Below are 19,387 nucleotides of genomic sequence, written 5' to 3'. Positions count from 1 at the left end.
AATGAGAAGGTGTGTTCAAACTTTTGACCGGTAGTGTATATGCGATGAAAGTGTATTTTTCAATATTAATTATATCCATTGAATAAATACCTGACTACATTCTAAAATGACCCTTTACCCCTGATTTTATTTGTCATATCGAAATCAAACATCAGAGGATGTCTTTGTACCACTACTTTTGTTTTTTATGAATATGTCCATAAGGTAGTCCATAAGGTACAAGCCTTTTCCCAACAATAAAACTCATATATGTACTAATTTTTACATTCTACATGTCAACAATTTCTCAGCAAGAAAAGCACGTGCGGAATTTTGTCAGGCTGCTTCACTGTACCACAACCATGACTTACTTGCTAGAATAAACAGTCATTGTGATTACCATGAATAGCAGCAAGAAATGTTGGATGCAGGATTATAGGCAAATAATTCACCATAAATTACTTTACTAACTAACCTGTAGATTCTTTCACAAATGGAAATGAAAACCAACTCAAACATTTAATTTTTCAGAGATGTACTTGCCCATTTTATTGAAATGATAAAGGCAGAATCATCAAATGTATACAGCATGGAACTAGTCTTAAATGTACAGCATATTATCAAATTGTGTTTCAGAATTGGGGATCAAACTTTATGAAGTCCAACAAAAAACAAATTTGGATAAAGAAATTAGCCAACTTATTCTCATGAAAAAAAACACATAAGAAATATAAGAAAAGGGAGAAGCAATGTTTTCTGTCAACTGTTCTTGTTTTGTAGAATACATTTAGCTACATCTATTTACACTTTTTTAAAAACTTTATTATAGATGTACATAACAAACTAGGTACATTCAGAAGGAGCATCATACATAAACAATAATTAAGGACAGAAACAACACAGCTTGAGTTGTTCATTTAAGGCAAATGGGAAAATTATGCATACATAGAAAATAAATAATAAAATAAGTTGAGTAAGGAGAGGGAATAATTTTACAGTTCAGTGGGGAATTGTTTTAGGGAATCGTATATTTTAAGTTATTTTGGTCCTTTTATTATTTTCAAGGATTTTAGGATAATTTGGAATTCATTTAGAAAAACAACAAATCTTGGGGGAGATTTCATAGTCCTGTCTTTATGAATGAAGAATTTTGAAAGGCACAGGATTATGTTACAGCAGATTTCATCACTTTCATTTTTTAATATCAAACCGAAGGTTATGCCATTTATTGAAAAAGAAATTGAATTTTTAACCATTCATGGATATTAGTCCAGAAGGTTTTCACAATTTGGCATGAGGAGAAAACGTGGTTCGTCATTTTCACAATGGGGGAATAACATGTCTTCAAATTTAAAGCGTGCACAGAGTAATTCTTCAGATGGATAACTATTGTTCATGATTTTGACAGTCATATAACTTCCGCGTTGAGTCAGGCGCGGGTCACGTGGCCAGGTACAGCAGTCATATGACGGACTGGGTTTCCTTGTTGAAGTGGAGCTGCAGTTGAGGGAAGTTGCTGCTACAATAAGCTTCATCTTTCAGAGTTGGATTCATTTTCTGTTTGCAGTGATTCGGTTTCAGTGATGTTCGCAGGTGGTTTGCTGCTGTGCGTCCTGGCCTTGTTTCAGCTCGGCTCACGCGCTCAGTACGCTCCTGATGAAGTTACTCACCTGCCTGGGATGACGTTTAAACCCAACTATAGACAATGGTCGGGGTACCTGCAGGCTCGGCCGGGAAAGTTCCTACATTACTGGTAAGAAAGTGTATCCGATCAGCTTTCCCTAGATGTAGACTTCCCCAGTGAGGCAAAAGTCTGGCATATAGTAAATGTTTGCTCAACGTGAGCTGTTTCTGAGCTCATTGCCACGTGATTCATTTGTCAGCTGATTTAAAATACCTTGTCACAAAGCAGGGTGCCAAACACATTTGACTAACCAGTTCCATGTTGAAGTGGTGTGCCAGAGGTTTAGAGAAGTAGTCTACATGTGACCTTTCAGTAGTGCACTGATTAACCCTAGTCCTCCTGATCTCCTACAGGTTTGTGACTTCTCAGAGGGACCCAGTCAAAGACCCTCTGGTGCTGTGGCTGAATGGAGGTCCAGGCTGCAGCTCACTGGATGGATTTTTGTCAGAGAATGGACCGTTTCATGTGCGTATGCTGGCTTCTTCAATGACTTCTCCTTTGCGCTGATTTTAAAAGTGGCCATGATAGGAATTGTTTGGTTTCACTTCCAGGTGAATGATAATGGGGCCACTCTGTATGAGAACAAATTCAGCTGGAACAAGATTGCCAACTTGCTGTATCTAGAGTCACCTGCAGGAGTGGGCTATTCCTACTCTGATGACAAAAACTACGCCACAGATGATGACCAGGTGAGTTCGGTGACTGACAGTGAAAAGTAATGAAAAAAGCTTAATGCATTCTTTACATCTCACATTTTCTCCACTTAGGTTGCTGATGATAACTACAAAGCACTGCAGAGTTTCTTTGTCAAGTTCCCAAATCTCACTCAAAATGAGTTCTTCATCTTCGGGGAAAGTTATGGTGGGGTTTATGCACCAACCCTCAGCCTGCGCGTGGCTACTGGAGCTGCCAAAATCAACTTCAAGGTGAGATGCCAACTTATCTCAAGCCTGAGGTGTTTCTGCTCGTCTGTGTCTTTGCAACCACCAGCATACATATTCTTAACTCATGATGCTTTAGCCCCTGAGGGACTTTGTGAAATTCAGTGATGTATTTTTCTAGTTTTTACATTAAATACTAACATAAACATTTAATGTCTTTTGTTTTTAGGGCTTTGCAGTGGGAAATGGTCTCAGCAGCTTTGCCCTCAATGACCAAACTTTGATTTACTTTGGTTACTACCATGGGCTGTTTGGTGAAGAGTAAGTATCTCTTGTTTGTTTTGAGGGATTTTGATAGAAAAAGCATTTTATTGTGTGTTTTAGAAATAAAAGAATTGAATATGTAGATAAAATAACCATTTTAAGTCTGAAGAAAGAGCGCAGTTTCTACATTCACCTGTGTGGAGGAGCAGAATGTTTAAGTTTTTACTTCAGAGTATCTTTCTGCACTGAAGAAAAACATCACATTTCAGTCTTAATCCTCATGCCACTGTTTTGAATATACAGATATTTAAAGTATTAACAGCAAGCCAAAAATGTGCAAATTACTCACTTACTTAAATCACTGATAACTCAAAGATATGTTTTATCTGCAGTTTGTGGCGTCAGCTGAACCAAAACTGCTGTGACAAGGAAGGCTGTAACTTCTACAACTCCAGTTCAGAGACCTGCAAGACAATGGTATGTCTGTATTATCTCTTTGACAGCTGAGCATTCAGCTGATGTTTCCAGGTGACTTGTTCAGATTTAACTTTGTCCCCATCCCCCTTTAGGTGAATGTGGCCTTTGGTATTGTGTATGAGAGCGGCCTCAATGAGTACGCTCTGTACTTGGATTGTGAGGGTGGCAGAACAACCCACAGAGGCTACGAGAGGGCAATGAGTCACCTGTTTAAGAACTTCAGGAAACAGCCACACACCCATAAGGTGAGTGTGTTCCCTGCTGTGAAAAAGTGCTGCTCTATCATGTGCCTGTGTGTCAACTAAACTAAAAAGTCTTTGATAAAGCTTTCAGAACCAGGAACGTTCACTGTGTCTCTGGGTGAAGTCCCTCCGTGCATCAACAGCACAGCACAGATGAACTGGCTGAGGAGAGGCGATGTGAGGAAAGCTTTACACATTCCAGATACTCTGCCACCGTGGGACATCTGCAGGTGTATTACAACAAAAACTACAACCCCAGATCCCAAGGAACAATTAGGACACTGGGTTAAATGTTTATTAAAACAGAATTTGGGTTAGGGTTATTATTTAAATTATATTTGATTTAAAAAAAAAATGCAAAGACAACATATCAGATGTTGAAATGTTGTGAAAAACATTTGCTCAGTCTAAATTTTATCCCAGAAACCCATTTAAAAAAAAGTTGTGACAGGAGCAGGTTCACCATTGTGTTGCATTACCTCTTCTTTAACAACACTCAACTTTGGGGGACTAAGATGACCAGTTTCTGGAGTTTTGAGGGTGTATTCCAATTTTTGCCTGACAAAGGTTTTCAGCTACTCAACAATTCAAGATCTCTTTTTGTTTTTCAATTCTTTCTTTATTGAGGAAGAGCAATCACTTTACGGTCAGCATTTATTCTACAGCAGAATGTAACATGTATATTAGGCAAAACATTCTTGATAGTTTTTCAGCAATTTAGCTCTTCAATATATTTTTTTGGCAACTAAAGACATACAACAGAACATGGGAAGATTCAATTTTAAAGGTGTAAATGGAAGAGATTGCAAAAATAAAATCAAGAGCAAGCCAAAGATAAAATAGAAATGAACCATATCTTGTCTCCTTGTCATATTTTTCATTCCTTATCATTGTCTTCATAACTCCTGTTTTTTGCCACTGGAAGAAGTAGTTTTAGCCACATGACTGTTTACTCTGTTATTTATTGAAGGGCCATTGATTGAAATGATCCTGTCACTATCTTTGTATGTCTGTGAGGACATAGTTAAGATGTGCTAGTCATGTATTGAATGATCCTAATCTACTCTGTTCTTCATTGCAGTGATGATGTTGGATCGCAGTACACCAACCTGTACCCGACAGTGAAGGGTGTGTACCTGAAGCTGCTCTCTCTGGGCGTGCAGGCGCTCGTCTACAATGGAGACACTGACATGGCCTGCAACTTCCTGGGAGACCAGTGGTTTGTTGAAGACCTTGGGTTCAAGGTAAGAACTTTGACATTGATAAAAATGTGTATTTGTTTTTTAAACCTCCAAACTGCTACCAGACTTCTTAATACAACTTACTTATGCTATCAGGCAACCACCAAATACCAGACCTGGATTGATGATGACCAGATTGCTGGTTTCTACCAACAGTTTGGAAACATTACTTTCCTGACAATCAAGGTAACTACTACCATGTTTAGTCTCTGCTTTAGAGGCCTGTTTTGATAATGATTTTGAATTGATGTTTGGTTGTTGTTGTGTGTGTTTCAGGGAGCAGGTCACATGGTTCCTCAGTGGGCTCCAGGTCCGGCTTTCCACATGTTCCAGTCTTTCATAACAAACGGTCCCTACTGAGCCTTAAAAGTAGCTGCTGTATGACGTATACCTGCACTCATCACTTGTTAAATTGTACTTTTTTTTTCTCAGGGAAGATTATTTTGAAGGGGAAAGGGACGGTTAGCACTCATTCTTGCCGGTTGTATCATTCATAAAATCACTGCAGTTGTTAAATATAAAGGGTGGTGTGGGCTTTGTACTGATTCACAGTAGATTTTAGGTCAAATAAAGTGCCAACTTCTGGTTTTGTGGGTGTTTACAATAATCCTGGGCTAGTAGTGAATGAATGAACTCCCTCATTGTGATCAGTCCCTCATTTTAAGGATCTGCAAACAACTGGATGCAACACAATGTGGATAAAATAATAATTTAATGTCGGGTCTTTAGGCAGCTTCACTTCATAATCTTTTGGGGATCTGTTTTGTAGGAAGGGGGGCATCTGTTAAGTTCTGATTAGCTTGAAGTACCTCAGTTGCCTTGTTTGCTTGTGTGAGATTGAAGTGGTGAACTTTTTAAGTGTGTCTTTTACTCTGAAAATAAAAGTGAGAAAGTGAAAAATCTCTCTGAAAACTCAGCCCTTTGACTTCATGTGTTTATTTCATATGTATTTGTGCTGTGTATAATCCATGAAGACAGATCTCCTTATCCAGACACCCTGACTTTAATCTACATGATCAACTAAAGCTGTTTTCTGTGACTGATGTATCGTTGTTGTGGTATTTGTTGACCCAGACCTCTAAATAAGGCAGGGTTAATGTTCTGAAATTGTCCAAATACAAACTACGACTTAACTTACACAAGAGTTTTTATTAAATGTTTGAACTTCCAGTTTCAAACAAATCATCAGATTTATTCACATGCCTTGGTTGTAGTTCTTTTATTGAAATATCACAGGAAGTTTTATTTAAAGCACTGCCATTGAACTTTACATGATCTTAAGGTTTCCATGTTAACTCTCTGAGACAACAGGGACACATGATCTTTGGATTAAAGATGCACTGGAGGAAAAAGTGGACTCATTTGGCTTAAAACAGTAAATCTGATTAACAATAAGAAATCCACCGTTTTCATCAACATCAAAACTATATTTAAAAAATATTACAACCTTGTCAAATATTGCTTAAACCCAAACCATTAAAGAAAAGTTTTATTTCAGCAACAAAAACAAATGTGGAAGAGATTAAAACATTTCTCTCTGTTCAGACAGCACTCCTGTTTTGGCTTGTAGTTCCTTTCCTTTTTACAATTAGAGTCAATACAACATTATTGCTTTTAGGGGGGATGAAGATCCCTTTTACAGTTGCTGTCCCTCATATTTTTGGATTTCATAAAACCCACATAAACAGTAAAAACAAAAGACTGCTAAGATTTTGATCCAGATCCAAACACTCTGAGATAATTATCCTTTATAGTTAAAAAAAAAAAGTAAAACGAAGGAGTGAATACTCAGTATACTCTTGATCCATGTCTTTGCGATTTTTGTCTTTGTCGATTTTTCTCATTTGAAATTGGATTTTGCTGCTTTTACACTTTATTTAAAAAAAGTAATTTAATATGTTTAACTTTCAATTCAACTCAATGATCAATAATTGCTTCAAATATCTTCAGTTAAAGTTACAGTCTTGTATCATGGGGTTTAAAAAAGCAAAAGAAAGCTCACAGTTTGGTTTTAGGCAAAAAAAATAAATTCTAACTTCCTGAAACTATAAACAATTCAATGATTCAAGTACAAAAACAAACACTTGACACCAACTCAAGCTGTCTGCTGCCTGACTGAAGCTGACAGTTTTCTGTAGATAATATGAAAACCATTTTGTGCAGCTTGTATTGATTTCTCTTGTACATTCATCAAGTATAATTTTCCAACCCCCATTGTTGGCCCTCATGAGATATTTTGCATTGTGGTGCTTCTAATGTTGGACACACTGCACTGCAGCGCTTAGTGTTTGGGGAGGCATGCTGCTGTAGTTTTCAACCTCTATGTCAACTGCTCCATACATTCCTAACATAACTCATCTATCAAAAAGGCATGCAGGCCCAACTGAGACTAAATTCGTTCTACTGAAAATGATTCAACCTCAAAGCCAACTGTCAAATCATCACAGCACCTCTGACTTTAAAATAAGAAAACTTACAAGAAACCAAGAAAAAAACAGAAGCTCCAAAATGTAATTTAAAAAGAAATACGAGTTTGCTTTGCCCAAATGATTAAAAAACCTCTACTGGGAGGCACCTACTACGTTTACCCAGTCCTGCATTTTACACATCCATCAGTAATGATGCTGTAACTAGTCGTGTGCGTTTCCACCACTCAGTTGGATGGAACTGGGAGCATGTCGTTTCAAACTAAAAGTGTTGTAAACATGCATTTAAAATACAGAAATTGGGACAAGTTCATGATTAAAATCAATTCGATTGCACCTGTACAAAGTCCTCAGCTCTATAAGTACAATAGGAATGTGCTGCCTGTACAAGGTCCAGAGACAGACAGAGGAAATCTGTGCCTCACGTCTAAACTAAAACTGTTTTTACTGCACGTTCAAGCCGTCATAAAAACATTAAAACATGCAGCCAAACTGTACATAACATAAAAGGCAAAGTGTCTGAAGTCACTTGGCATTGTGGGTATTTTCCAACAACCTGACAGAGTAAGGACTTATGGAGCAGGGTGGTGTTATGATGCAGAGGACCTGATTTTTTTTTTAAAGTGTCATGAGATTCTTCTCCACCTTCTCCATCAGTTCAGAATAGCAGCAGAGGACTGAACGCTCCCTCCTCTGTCTTCAAGATTTAGGACTATACTGGCTCCGCTTTAGATGTTCCTTTTAGCTGATGACGTCTTGATAGATGGAGTTGGTCGTGGTGAGGCCAAAGATGAAAGCTCCAAGTGTAACCATGACAATGCCGAAGCCCACCAATCCATGCCAGCTATAACAGAGAGACCAAATAATCATGATCAAGGAAATAAGTCTACTTTAATCTGGATTCTACAATTTTTAAATAATAATAATAATTTTATTTGTAGAGCACTTTTCAAAAACCAGGTTACAAAGTGCTTTACATGGGCAGCAAGTCAAGATAAAGAAATAAAACATATTTTAAATGACATAAAATCCCCCTACAAGAACTCTAAAGGAATAAAATTCTTCTAAAATATATTTCTTAAGACAGTTAAAATAAAATAAAGTCAAATAAAATTCAGATAAGGGAAGGCTCTGCGATAAAAGTATGTTTTAAGAAGGGATTTAAAAGAGCTCACTGACTCAGCAGACCTGATCTCCTCGGGCAGATGGTTCCAGAGGGTCGGACCCCTCACTGCGAACGCCCTGTCCCCTTTAGTTTTCATTTTAGTATTAGGAATGCACAGAAAAAAGGTCTGCTATATAGCTCGGAGCAAGACCATGTAGAGCTTTAAAAGTAATCAGTAAAATCTCAAAATCAATTCTAAAACATACAGAGAGCCAGTGCAAGGAAGCTGAAACTGGAGAGATGTGGTCAAATTTTTAGTTCTGGTTAAAACCCTGGCAGCCGAGTTCTGTACAGTTTGGAGACAATCAAGGGATTTGTTGTGCAGGCAGCTAAAAAAAGACTGTTACAGTCCAGGCAATACTGAACCTGGATCAAGTCTCTCTAAAGTAAGTCGGTCAGTTATTGTTCTAAATCGACAAACTGGATTTATATGCTTGGGTTCTTTTTTTAACTGTTACTTATCGCTAATAATTTTATAAGTACAAGAAAGTAAAGACATCAGAGAATAATCTCCATCTCACCTTGCAGATCGGTTGTCAGTCTCTGCCAGCTTGGCTTGCATCAAACACAAACCTGTAAGAGTTAAAGCGACAGATGTTACACTGTGATAAAGATGTGACAGAAATCTGAAGCTGTGCACGAACAGAGCAGAGAGAATCACCTGGGAAGACAAAGATAAAGCAGGCTGCTAATCCTCCAATCAACGAGATCACCCGGCCGATATCAGGGATGAAGAGTGCGAGGACGAGGGTGACGACAAACCACACCAGCGTCTGCAGGATCCTCCTCCTCCGCTCACGTCGTACACACACCTCCACCTGCTCGCCTTGGAAGCGCAGCCAGAGTCCTTCAATGACCGCCCTGAAGGTCACATGATAACAACACAGAGCAGTGAGTGAGCATCGACTGTAATTTAAAATATGTAACAACAAGGGGCCTCTATTTCTTCTTAATACAAAACTACAAAATCTGCATGTGTATGGTTATTGGCTATCACAAAGGCTGCTCTTTGAATAGAGTAATAAATAATAGACTGTTTTCAAGTATGTAATACATTCCAGAACAGAATACAATGTGTTTTTGTGATAAAAGCTATAAAAAACAGACATAATAGCATGCAAAGTATAAAAAAAAACATGAACACAAAAAGAATGACCTGCAGATTTAAAAAAATTAGGTTTTAAAAAGGGATTATAAAGAAGTTTGCAGCGTTGATATTCTCAGTCAGGGTTTCCCCATTCTTAAAGCCCTGATTGCAAAATCTCCTTCACCTTTTTTTAATAATTTAGATATTGAAACAACAAGTCGGGACCGATCTAAAGATATTCGTGTACAGGAAGGTATTCAGGCTAAAAGTAAATCTGATAAATAACTTGGCGCCCTGCCTCTCTGAGCCTGCAAAGTAACACCATTCTCAAAACAACTTCTAAAGCCACAGACATCCAGCACAGAGCAGCCAGGATCAGAGTGATGTGATTTCATTTCTTAGTTTAAGCTGAAATCCTGGCTGCGGAGAGTTCTGGATGAGCTGGAGGCGAGAGAGCAGGAAATGACAGTATTATCAGGAGGTTATGAAGGCATGAATAACACTTCACATTTCTTGGGGAGAGAAATGGTCTTATCCTTAAAAGGCTTCTGACAAGACAGAAGTGAGACGGAACTTCTGATTTAATGTGTTTGCATGAACTGAGGTTTGGAACGGTCTTTAATCTCTGTCCAAATCTTTTATTCATCATTCTTGGTGTCATTTTTTCAAAATCAAAACCTCACTGACTGAATTTGCTCTATCTTAACCTGTGGTTCAATTCTCTGTTATCAGTATCAAGTTTCAGGTATTATGTGGTATCCAGTCGTGGATGTCTTGAAGGCGTTTGAACCGGTTGATAGTGTTGTGGTGATTGTATGCAGAGTCACTGATTAAATGCAACCGAGTGTCATCCGCGTCAAAATTGAAAGTAACAAGTCTTTGTATGATGTGTCTGAGAGGATGCATGTGACAGGAAAAGAAAACTGGACCCAGAAAGTTGCATAGATCAGTGATTTTCAACCACTGTGCCATGGAACACTAGTGTGCCGTGACAGATCCTCAGGTGTGCCGTGGGACATTATTCAATTTTATTTAATTAAAAATATTATTCATATACTGCAAATAATTTGTTATGTAGTGCGTCTGTGCTTGCAGTGTAGTGACTAGTGGAGTAATTAAATACTCGTCCATGTACTGACCTGTGCTACTCACTCACTGGGTGGCAATAAGATAAGGTGGACGAGCTAACCCAGCCCCAGAGGGAATACTGGCAGAGTAGCATCATGCTAACAGAGCTAACACCGGACATGAATGCCACATTGGAAGGATTTCACCTGCTGTGGGCGGACAGGATACAGGAGAGCAAGACTGAACACACTGGTGAAGAAGGCCAGCTCAGTCCTGGACCCTGTGGAGGTGGTGGCTGACAGGAGAATTATGGCCAAGCTGTTGTTTCTGATGGACATTTCTTTTCTATGTATATTCTTGTTGAAATTCTTGTACTGTACACCTTCTTGTTTGCTGCTGTATCTCCATGAATTTCCCCGTCGTGGGACGAATAAAGGAGTATCTTATCTTATCTTATCTTAAAGCGCACTAATAGAATTAATGATGCGTGCGTGAGGTGTATGTCACAAGACATAGGCATACAACAGCGATGGATAAATATTCAAAAAGGAAAAATTAAAACTCCAAACTGGGCCCTGGACAAAATTCTAACCCAGATGAAGAGCGTAATATGGGTGGTGAAAACGATAACTTTTATGAGAAAAACTACAACGGTGTCTGCGAGAGCTCTCAAAACTACCTACTAAGCAGCTGAACTCATAGCCAAATCAAAAAAGCCACACACTGTGGCAGAGACATTAATACTACCTGCAAAAGCTATTGTAAATGAGATGCTTCGCTCTGATGCAGTTGAAGAGCCAAAGTCCCTCTCTCAGATAAATAGATTCATAAATTGAGAGACTAAATGTGTCATTTTGTAACACTTTTGATGGTGGTGTGACTCAGGATGTTTTTAATGTAAGAAATGTGCCTTGGATCAAAAGAAGTTGAAAAGCACTGGCATAGATCATTCATGGTAGGCCTGTGCAATTTTAAAGTCCAATAGTTAAAAAAGTTGTAATAAAGCCGTAATAGCTGTGACTCAGAACAGGAAGACCTGAAGGTTGGGACTCTTACCTGCCACAAAAGTGTAAAATGGGGTAGGAGGTGATGACACAGATGACAATAAAAGCTCTGGCAATGGCCACAGCAATATCATCAGAGGGGTACGACATCAACACATCCTGACTGACATTAGAGCCAAATGTCAGGAAGCCACAGACACCTGATCAAACACAAAACAGGATGAGCAACAGAGACACAGAGTACGCTTATTTTACTGTCTGCGTAATTTAAACTGGCACTTGAACACTTGTTGAAAAGTAATATAAAACCTCTTTGCAGTGTTCTAAATGTATTCACGAGTATTATGAGAGCACACATCAATCCTACCTGTTCCTGTGTAAACGAAGAGACAGATTATCATGCTCAGAGTGACCACCAGCCCCCAAGGTTTGAGCTCTTTTTTCTTCATGCTGTCGAACACCGGCACACAGCTGACATGGCACTGCATAGAGAGAGAGCGAGATGACACGAAAATGTTCTTTAATGATACATTTTGTTCAAAAAGAAAGGGACGTGATAACTTAATGAAACCAATAGAAGAGATACCTGGAAACCAAAGCATATGGTGGGCATTGCATTGAAAACTGCAGTCCAGGAAGAAGCACTGAAACGAACACAACAATTTAGCAGCTCAAGCAAAGCATGATGACAAGGATGCAGATGTAGCTGCCTGAATGAGTAGAAAATAAGGCTAAAATGATTAGCAAAAAGCTGTTAGCTTCATAAAGTGAGGGGGGGAAGTGTCATGCCAGATGTGTGGTGCTCACCTGGTGGGAATGTACCCCGGAGTGATCTCTCTATCCGGCCAGAGGTACTTTATAATGACCACGACGGTCACGTACCAGGTTCCCATCACACTCAGTGTACTGCAAGGAAGAGCAACAACAACTCAGGAGTGAACATCACTTCTTTTATATCCTTAAGTGAGAATATAAGCCAAGCGAGTGGACTGTGTACCTGGCATACTTCTGAAAGCCAATCTCTTTGGGAATGGAGAGTGGTAAAATAACCAGGACTGCAGTAACAACTATGGTAAATTTGCGGTCAGTGTACCAGAGGGTTTTGACTTCTTCGCCCTCACCGTGCCCCGCAGCTGCGATCACTGCAAGAGAGAAAAAGAGAGAGATAAGAGAGATAAAAGACAGACACTGATGTACACATGTGAGGCGCTTAACGAGTCAGATAATTGAAGTCACAGCCTCTCCATACATTCTTTATGAAAACAAAGAGGTGGAGGGTCAAAGAGACTCATTTTCCATTAACAGGTCAGAGTTTACATTTCAGTACAGTCCGACTCTCAGTACTGAGAAACAGGACAGTTGATCACATGAGGGACACGCTTACAGGAGGAAAAAGGCTGACTGGAGACATCTGTGATGCCTTTTGGCCTCATCAATGATGGCATAGTCTATCAACTCCACAAGTATTTCTGGTATTGCATTACATCCCTCTCTGATCAATGCACAGATCACTCAGATACAGGACAAAAATGACAAAGTCCATGTAAATGTAAGTGACAGTGCAATAAGATATGACAACTATGTCAGGCTAACCATTAAAGAAAATATGAACCAACTCATCACTGAAGAGGAAACTGAGCTTCCGTTGTTTTCTGTTATTGCAGGTACACTTACAGCGATCTAGCTGGTCTCCAATGACGATAAAGAAAGCGATGCAAGTCCCAAAGGTGTAGATAGCAATTGCCACTTCACATAGGACTCCTGTGACTTTACCACAAGAGGCTCGGACAACCTCCTGATAGGTCCGTTCATTACTGACCTGAAGAAGACAGGCAGATGGTTAATAAATGGACACGTGTCTTTATGTTTGTCAGTAGAGTTTTATGTAGAATGAGTTTATTGTGAGGGTGAAGGCTTCATTAAATACATCCAACACGTCAGAGTCACTGTCAACATTTTCGGACCACTTTTAGCAATGTTTGTAATCTCACACACCAAAGTTTTGATTCAAGCTAAAGATGGGGTGTGACGATGTACTTGCTGAGACGTGTTTTAGGCTGCTGTTGACATCATACAGCACTGAGTCATACACAAGGATTAAATATGGAACCAAGGGAACAATCCCCATAAATGCAAAAAGAAGAATGTATCATCAGATTCAGGGTCACACAAATTTCTGACACTGGATCTCAAAAGCAGAATCAGAGCGTTGATCATGAGCGTCCAATCCAGTCATCATGCACCCACAGTGGCTTCATCCAGCAGATTTTATGCTGACTATTCAAAAAGTCAACCAAGTCTGCTTACATGGCTCATGTGGTTTCAAAAGTGTAAAGCTCTTATTTTTTAACACTAGAGTGGGAGTTTTAAGCAACAGCTAAAAAAAGATGTGACAGAGAACACCTGACATTTTAATGACGACTCAGATTTTATTCTGCTATTTCTGAAGTTATGAATGATCATTATTATTGCCATGAACAACATGCTAACAGTTTAAACACCTGCTGCACCTGACAGACATGATCTTTCCTGAAGCATTGATAAGAAAAGTTATTCTGTAGGCTGTTAAGTTTAGTCACTTATACTCCTGAGGTCAGTCATTCTCATAGCATCACATGCCTCAAGACAAAGTTCAATCTATGGTTGACTTTTATAGTTTACAGCAATAAGAAACAGAGGATGTGGGTTTTGAACAAATATCATCCATCCAAATAAATGTGTTAAACTGTCTTAGACTGAGATTAATTCACTTTTTTCTTATTTTTTTTAAAGAAGTAAGTTTGAACCACCAGGAAGTGAAAGTCTGAGCTTTCTGCATTGTGCTGTGTTTTACAACCAGAGCTCTTACACAAGGATGGTCCAGTTATGACACCACTACTGAGGGCAGAACATGCTGATTCCAAAGGAAATGTGACTGCAGGATAAAAAAAGTAATAAGCAGACAAAAAAGGACAGGGATGGAAATCCAGACTCGAAGAAGGAGAGAATGTGACACAAACCTGGCAGCAGTAGCCGAGGATCACCAGTCCACTGATTATGAAGACCAGCATGAACTGAAAACAAGAAAAAGAAGCATCATATTACATATTACAGTTCCTGATTATATTGTCTATAGACTGTGCTGGGATGGGCACGAGAAAACAGAATAAGAATTCAAACTGTGAGCAGTTTGCAAGTTTATAGTAAGATTTCAGTAACATGTACGGAATGTTAGAGGCGGGTTCAGTCTGAGATTTTGATTGAGATTTAAGCAGATTAACATATATCTGGAAGTCTGTATAGCTGAATTAAAGTATATGTTTTTGATATGTCCTAAAATGAGATCTTATTGTAGAGATAATGTGTTGCAGAAAAAAATGTTTAGATAGATAGATAGATAGATAGATAGATAGATAGATAGATAGATAGATAGATAGATAGATAGATAGATAGATAGATAGATAGATAGATAGATAGATAGATAGATAGATAGATAGATAGATAGATAGATAGAGCTTTATTGTCTGCCCCAGATGGTGGTGGAAATTCTTCTTTGACATAGGGATAGGTTGTGAAGTGGTTTCATCGTTTGGGTGCAGGTCATACTCCAACTCAAAAGTTCATAATACTCTTGCATTGTATTCAGCAGATGTAGCATAGCATGAAAGCTGAGAACTACAATCAGTTGACCAAATATAATAATACTGTAAATTCTTTTTTTGCTGAACATGTTTGTGTGTGGTATCACTTTAAGAACCTTTGAAATGTCACATTAGAGGTCTAATGTTTTTTTAGTTTCAGCTATAACATTAACTATCAGTGGGCTCCAACTGGGATAACTCAATACTGGGGCAATGAAACAGGAGTTTCTTTAAAATCTTTACAATACTTTCTTCTCTCTGTTACATTTTACATTTGGTGATTGGATTGTAAGATTGTAAGAAGCAGTTTTAAATCTTCCCTGTCGTATCTAGAAATGTCTGATTTGTCACTGTTTTGGAAAGCTCCAAGTCCCAAAGTTTACTGTGAAATATATTTCTAATCTGCATCACTGTACAGACAGAACTACATGTGCAAAAATAAGGGAGTCTGTAAAATTAGAAGCCCAGTGTAGAGAGGGTGCTTCAGTCCATTATTCACAAGGTTTGAGGGAAGCAGATTTATCTGAGAGGCTTCCTCTTCTCCAAAACAAAATGACCTTGTGATCAAAAGCAAGCTAATTAACTAAGCTAACTCAATTTCTTTATGAAGTTAAATCATAGAGTGAACAGTTAATCACATTTTGTATTTAACATTCTGGGTGTATATTTCAAAATGCCCCCTAACAAGACTGAGCTTGTACATGTGGCATGCAGTGTTCTAGGCCTCACTGGGATGTCCTCACCATTTGTAGCATCACTCCTGCGGTTACACCTCCTGCCATGTTGAAGGCTGCGGGAAAATTTAACAGACCAGCTCCAAGGGCTGCGTTCACCACGATAAACACTGCTCCCAAAGACGACACCCCGCCGTTCCTTCTCGTGTCCATCTCAGGGTGCTGGATAGAATCCACGCTGGGACTCTGCAGGAGCCATGCCCGTTCTCCAGAGTCATGACTCCCGACACCGGCCCAGTCCTCCACGTCAGCGTTAATCGCCATGAGTCCACAGGCTGAAGCTCGGCCTGCTTAGCCTCACACACACACACCAGAAAATGTAGGTCCAACTCGCTGTATCCAATGAGGAAGTCAGCCGCATTCAAGACCGTGTGTCCAATGTCTTAAGATCCACAGTCACCAGGAGGAAGCAGATGTTTCTCAGCAGTCAGTAATGATGGAGCCCCACAGTCAGCTGTAACGAAAAGTTTTAATTAAGATATTAATGCACTTATAAATACAGATACAATTGAAGTAATAAAATAAACTTGAAGTGTAAACAAACACGAGTATTCTTTCTGTCTTAACAAATGTTTTTCCTCCTCAAGGCTCACTGTGAGTGTGTCACAGTCTCTCTGTGGACTTTTAAAGTGCCAGTTGTTACTTAGACAAAAGATTTGATTAGCCACTTCCTTTTTGTTTCTGTCTTATCTCCTCTGACAAACACAAAAGGAGGTGCTTAGTTGCATACTCGCATGAGGTGACCTGTTGCAGAACACTGTCATTGTAGATTAGTGAGGACATCTTTCACCAAGACAGACCCAGACTAATTTAAAGCTGATTTGAACATACAGTGAGGCAAAAAAGTATTTAGTCAGCCACTGATTTTGCAAGTTCTCCCACTTAGAAAGATGAGAGAGGTCTGTAATTTTACACAGGTACACTTCAACTATGAGAGACAAAATGAGAAAAAAAATCCAGGAAATCACATTGTAGGATTTTTAAAGAATTTATTTGTAAATTATGGTGGAAAATAAGTATTTGGTCAGTAACAAATGTTCAACTCAATACTTTGTAACATAACCTTTGTTGGCAATGACAGAGGTCAAACGTTTCCTGTAAGTCTTCACCAGGTTTGCACACACTGTAGCTGGTATTTTGGCCCATTCCTCCATGCAGAGCTCCTCTAGAGCAGTGATGTTTTGGGGCTGTCACTGGGCAACACGGACTTTCAACTCCCTCCACAAATGTTCTATGGGGTTGAGATCTGGAGACTGGCTAGGCCACTCCAGGACCTTGAAATGCTTTTTACGGAGCCACTTTTTCGTTGCCCAAGCGGTGTGTTTGGGATCATTGTCATGCTGGAAGACTAGGCCACGTTCCATCTTCAATGCTCTCACTGATGGAAGGAGGTTTTGGCTTAAAATCTCACGATACATAGCCCCGTTCATTCTTCCCTTAACACGGATCAGTCGTCCTGTCCCCTTTGCAGAAAAACAGCCCCAAAGCATGATGTTTCCACCCCCATGCTTCACAGTAGGTATGGTGTTCTTGGGATGCAACTCAGCATTCTTCTTCCTCCAAACACGACGAGTTGAGTTTTTACCAAAAAGTTCTATTTTGGTTTCATCTGACCACATGATATTCTCCCAATCCTCTTCTGGATCATCCATATGCTCTCTGGCAAACTTCAGACGGGCCTGGACATGTACTGGCTTAAGCAGGGGGACATGCCTGGCGCTGCAGGATTTGAGTCCCTCTCGGCGTAGTGTGTTACTGATGGTAGCCTTTGTTACTTTGGTCCCAGCTCTCTGCAGGTCATTCATCAGGTCCCTCCGTGTAGTTCTGGGATATTTGCTCACCGTTCTCATGATCATTTTGACCCCACGGGATGAGATCTTGCGTGGGGCATCAAGGGAGATTATCAATGGTCTTGTATGTCTTCCATTTTCTTACAATTGCTCCCACAGTTGATTTATTCACACCAGCCTGCTTGCCTATTGTAGATTCACTCTTCCCAGCCTGGTGCAAGGTCCACAATTTTCTTCCTGGTGTCCTTCGACAGCTCTTTGGTCTTGGCCATGGTTGAGTTTGGAGTCTGACTGTTTGAGGCTGTGTACAGTTCTTTTATACAGATAACCAGTTCAAACCGGTGCCATTAATACAGGTAACGAGTGGAGGACAGAAGAGCTTCTTGAAGAAGAAGTTACAGGTCTGTGAGAGCCAGAAATCTTGCTTGTTTGTGGGTGACCAAATACTTATTTTCCACCATAATTTACAAATAAATGATAAAAATCCTACAATGTGATTTCCTGGATTTTTTTTTCTCGTTTTGTCTCTCATAGTTGAAGTGTACCTCTGATAAAAATTACAGACCTCTGTCATCTTTCTAAGTGGGAGAACTTGCAAAATCAGTGGCTGACTAAATACTTTTTTGCCCCACTGTACATTTTTATCTCTGTGATAAGGACTGGTAGTAGAAACATGCATCCTTAAACCTGGCAGACACACAGAACAGATACTTGACATACTTGCCCTGAAATAACACAATGACCTCGAGTACAAACATTAATCTACAATATTACATGAATAGGAGCTCTTGTTAAATCCCTAACAAGCTTAATACCGACGTTAAGTGTACAAGAAGTAAAGCAAACGTGATCAGGGCAAAGTGCTGCTGATGCTGATCCTACCTCATTTCAACTCACTGCTAGCTTATTCCACAGACAAACCTTCAGCTGTATACAAACATGTTCTATTGAAACACTTCACCTTTAAATTGTATTTTATAATTGCTCTCCTTTCATTTACATAACAATAACATCTGTCAACGTAAACAGCCTTTTGTTATTGTGTCCTACAATAGCTAGCTAGAAACGGTACACCTAGCTGATTACAAAATACAACTACTCTAATGTTCCCCAGAACAAACCTCATATATAAACACCTCTACGTCTTTTATATCCACTGTTGTGAAGCTAAGGTAAAGTATGAGCAGTTGACAAAGTGCTGGTAATTAGAAACAGTACCTCCAGTATCTCTCAGGCTCCTCCACAGCAGGTAATGACTGAGCTGTGTTTGGGCAGCGCGTACAAAGCTGGAGAGCATGTGACACTTTGTCACGTGACCAGAGTTCTGGACTCGCTTCCTGTATGGTTGGGGTGGGAATTGTAGTTTTTAGTTGTTCAACCACTGTTTCAACAGTCTGAGTGGTCTGAAGGAACAGGCCCCATGTAGAACTAAATGTAATAAGATAATAGTTTATTTTGAAAATAAAAGTTTGCTAATTTCGAGTAAGAATAATAATAATTTTATTTATAGAGCACTTATCAAAAACCAAGTAATTCACATGGGCGGCAAAAATAAACAGGCAGTTCATAAAATCACACAAGTCAAGATAAAGAAACAAAACATACTTCAAAAGACATAAAATTCCCTTAAAAGAACTCTAAAGGTATAAAATTATTTAGAAATATATTTCTTGAGACAGTTAATGACTTTAGAATTTAATATAAGTCTTTTAAATATCGAATATC

The 19,387-nt window shown here is 39.2% G+C and overlaps 2 protein-coding genes across 3 annotated transcripts; one reads left to right on the top strand and one right to left on the bottom strand.

Annotated features, from left to right (window-relative positions):
* The first annotated feature begins 1,426 nt into the window (after positions 1 to 1,426).
* si:ch211-122f10.4 (lysosomal protective protein) lies at positions 1,427 to 5,684 on the top strand. The gene is made up of 11 exons (XM_034678710.1): positions 1,427 to 1,732; positions 2,017 to 2,128; positions 2,215 to 2,352; positions 2,431 to 2,589; positions 2,774 to 2,865; positions 3,201 to 3,285; positions 3,378 to 3,530; positions 3,612 to 3,757; positions 4,609 to 4,771; positions 4,865 to 4,954; positions 5,045 to 5,684. The coding sequence occupies exons 1-11, from the start codon at positions 1,563 to 1,565 to the stop codon at positions 5,126 to 5,128; spliced, it is 1,392 nt and encodes a 463-aa protein (XP_034534601.1). The 5' UTR covers positions 1,427 to 1,562; the 3' UTR covers positions 5,129 to 5,684.
* A 287-nt stretch (positions 5,685 to 5,971) lies between these two features.
* On the bottom strand, positions 5,972 to 18,986 carry slc38a7 (solute carrier family 38 member 7). 2 transcript variants are annotated; one of them, XM_034678723.1, is made up of 12 exons: positions 18,881 to 18,986; positions 15,882 to 16,326; positions 14,518 to 14,571; positions 13,193 to 13,337; positions 12,516 to 12,660; positions 12,326 to 12,424; positions 12,105 to 12,162; positions 11,886 to 12,000; positions 11,571 to 11,718; positions 9,021 to 9,220; positions 8,881 to 8,932; positions 5,972 to 8,038 (listed from the first exon to the last, which is right to left on the bottom strand). In XM_034678723.1, the coding sequence occupies exons 2-12, from the start codon at positions 16,134 to 16,136 to the stop codon at positions 7,936 to 7,938; spliced, it is 1,374 nt and encodes a 457-aa protein (XP_034534614.1). In that variant the 5' UTR covers positions 16,137 to 16,326; positions 18,881 to 18,986; the 3' UTR covers positions 5,972 to 7,935. The 2 variants fall into 2 exon arrangements, with proteins under 2 accessions (XP_034534614.1, XP_034534621.1); XM_034678730.1 differs by lacking the exon at positions 18,881 to 18,986 and adding an exon at positions 18,784 to 18,805.
* Positions 18,987 to 19,387: the final 401 nt, after the last annotated feature.

This window comes from Notolabrus celidotus, chromosome 3, assembly GCF_009762535.1.
Source record: "Notolabrus celidotus isolate fNotCel1 chromosome 3, fNotCel1.pri, whole genome shotgun sequence".
Lineage (NCBI taxonomy): Eukaryota > Metazoa > Chordata > Actinopteri > Labriformes > Labridae > Notolabrus > Notolabrus celidotus.
This window is presented reverse-complemented; position numbering and strand designations above follow the sequence as displayed.

Excerpts from the sequence above, each read along its gene's own strand:
- si:ch211-122f10.4 (XM_034678710.1), top strand. The coding sequence starts at position 1,563 with ATGTTCGCAGGTGGTTTGCTGCTGTGCGTCCTGGCCTTGTTTCAGCTC. Across the intron at positions 2,129-2,214 it reads CAGAGAATGGACCGTTTCAT|GTGAATGATAATGGGGCCAC; the intron begins GTGCGTATGCTG and ends TTTCACTTCCAG. Across the intron at positions 4,955-5,044 it reads TTACTTTCCTGACAATCAAG|GGAGCAGGTCACATGGTTCC; the intron begins GTAACTACTACC and ends TGTGTGTTTCAG.
- slc38a7 (XM_034678723.1), bottom strand. The coding sequence starts at position 16,136 with ATGGCGATTAACGCTGACGTGGAGGACTGGGCCGGTGTCGGGAGTCAT. Across the intron at positions 12,001-12,104 it reads CCATATGCTTTGGTTTCCAG|TGCCATGTCAGCTGTGTGCC; the intron begins GTATCTCTTCTA and ends CTCTCTATGCAG. Across the intron at positions 9,221-11,570 it reads ATTTTACACTTTTGTGGCAG|GGCGGTCATTGAAGGACTCT; the intron begins GTAAGAGTCCCA and ends TGTGACCTTCAG.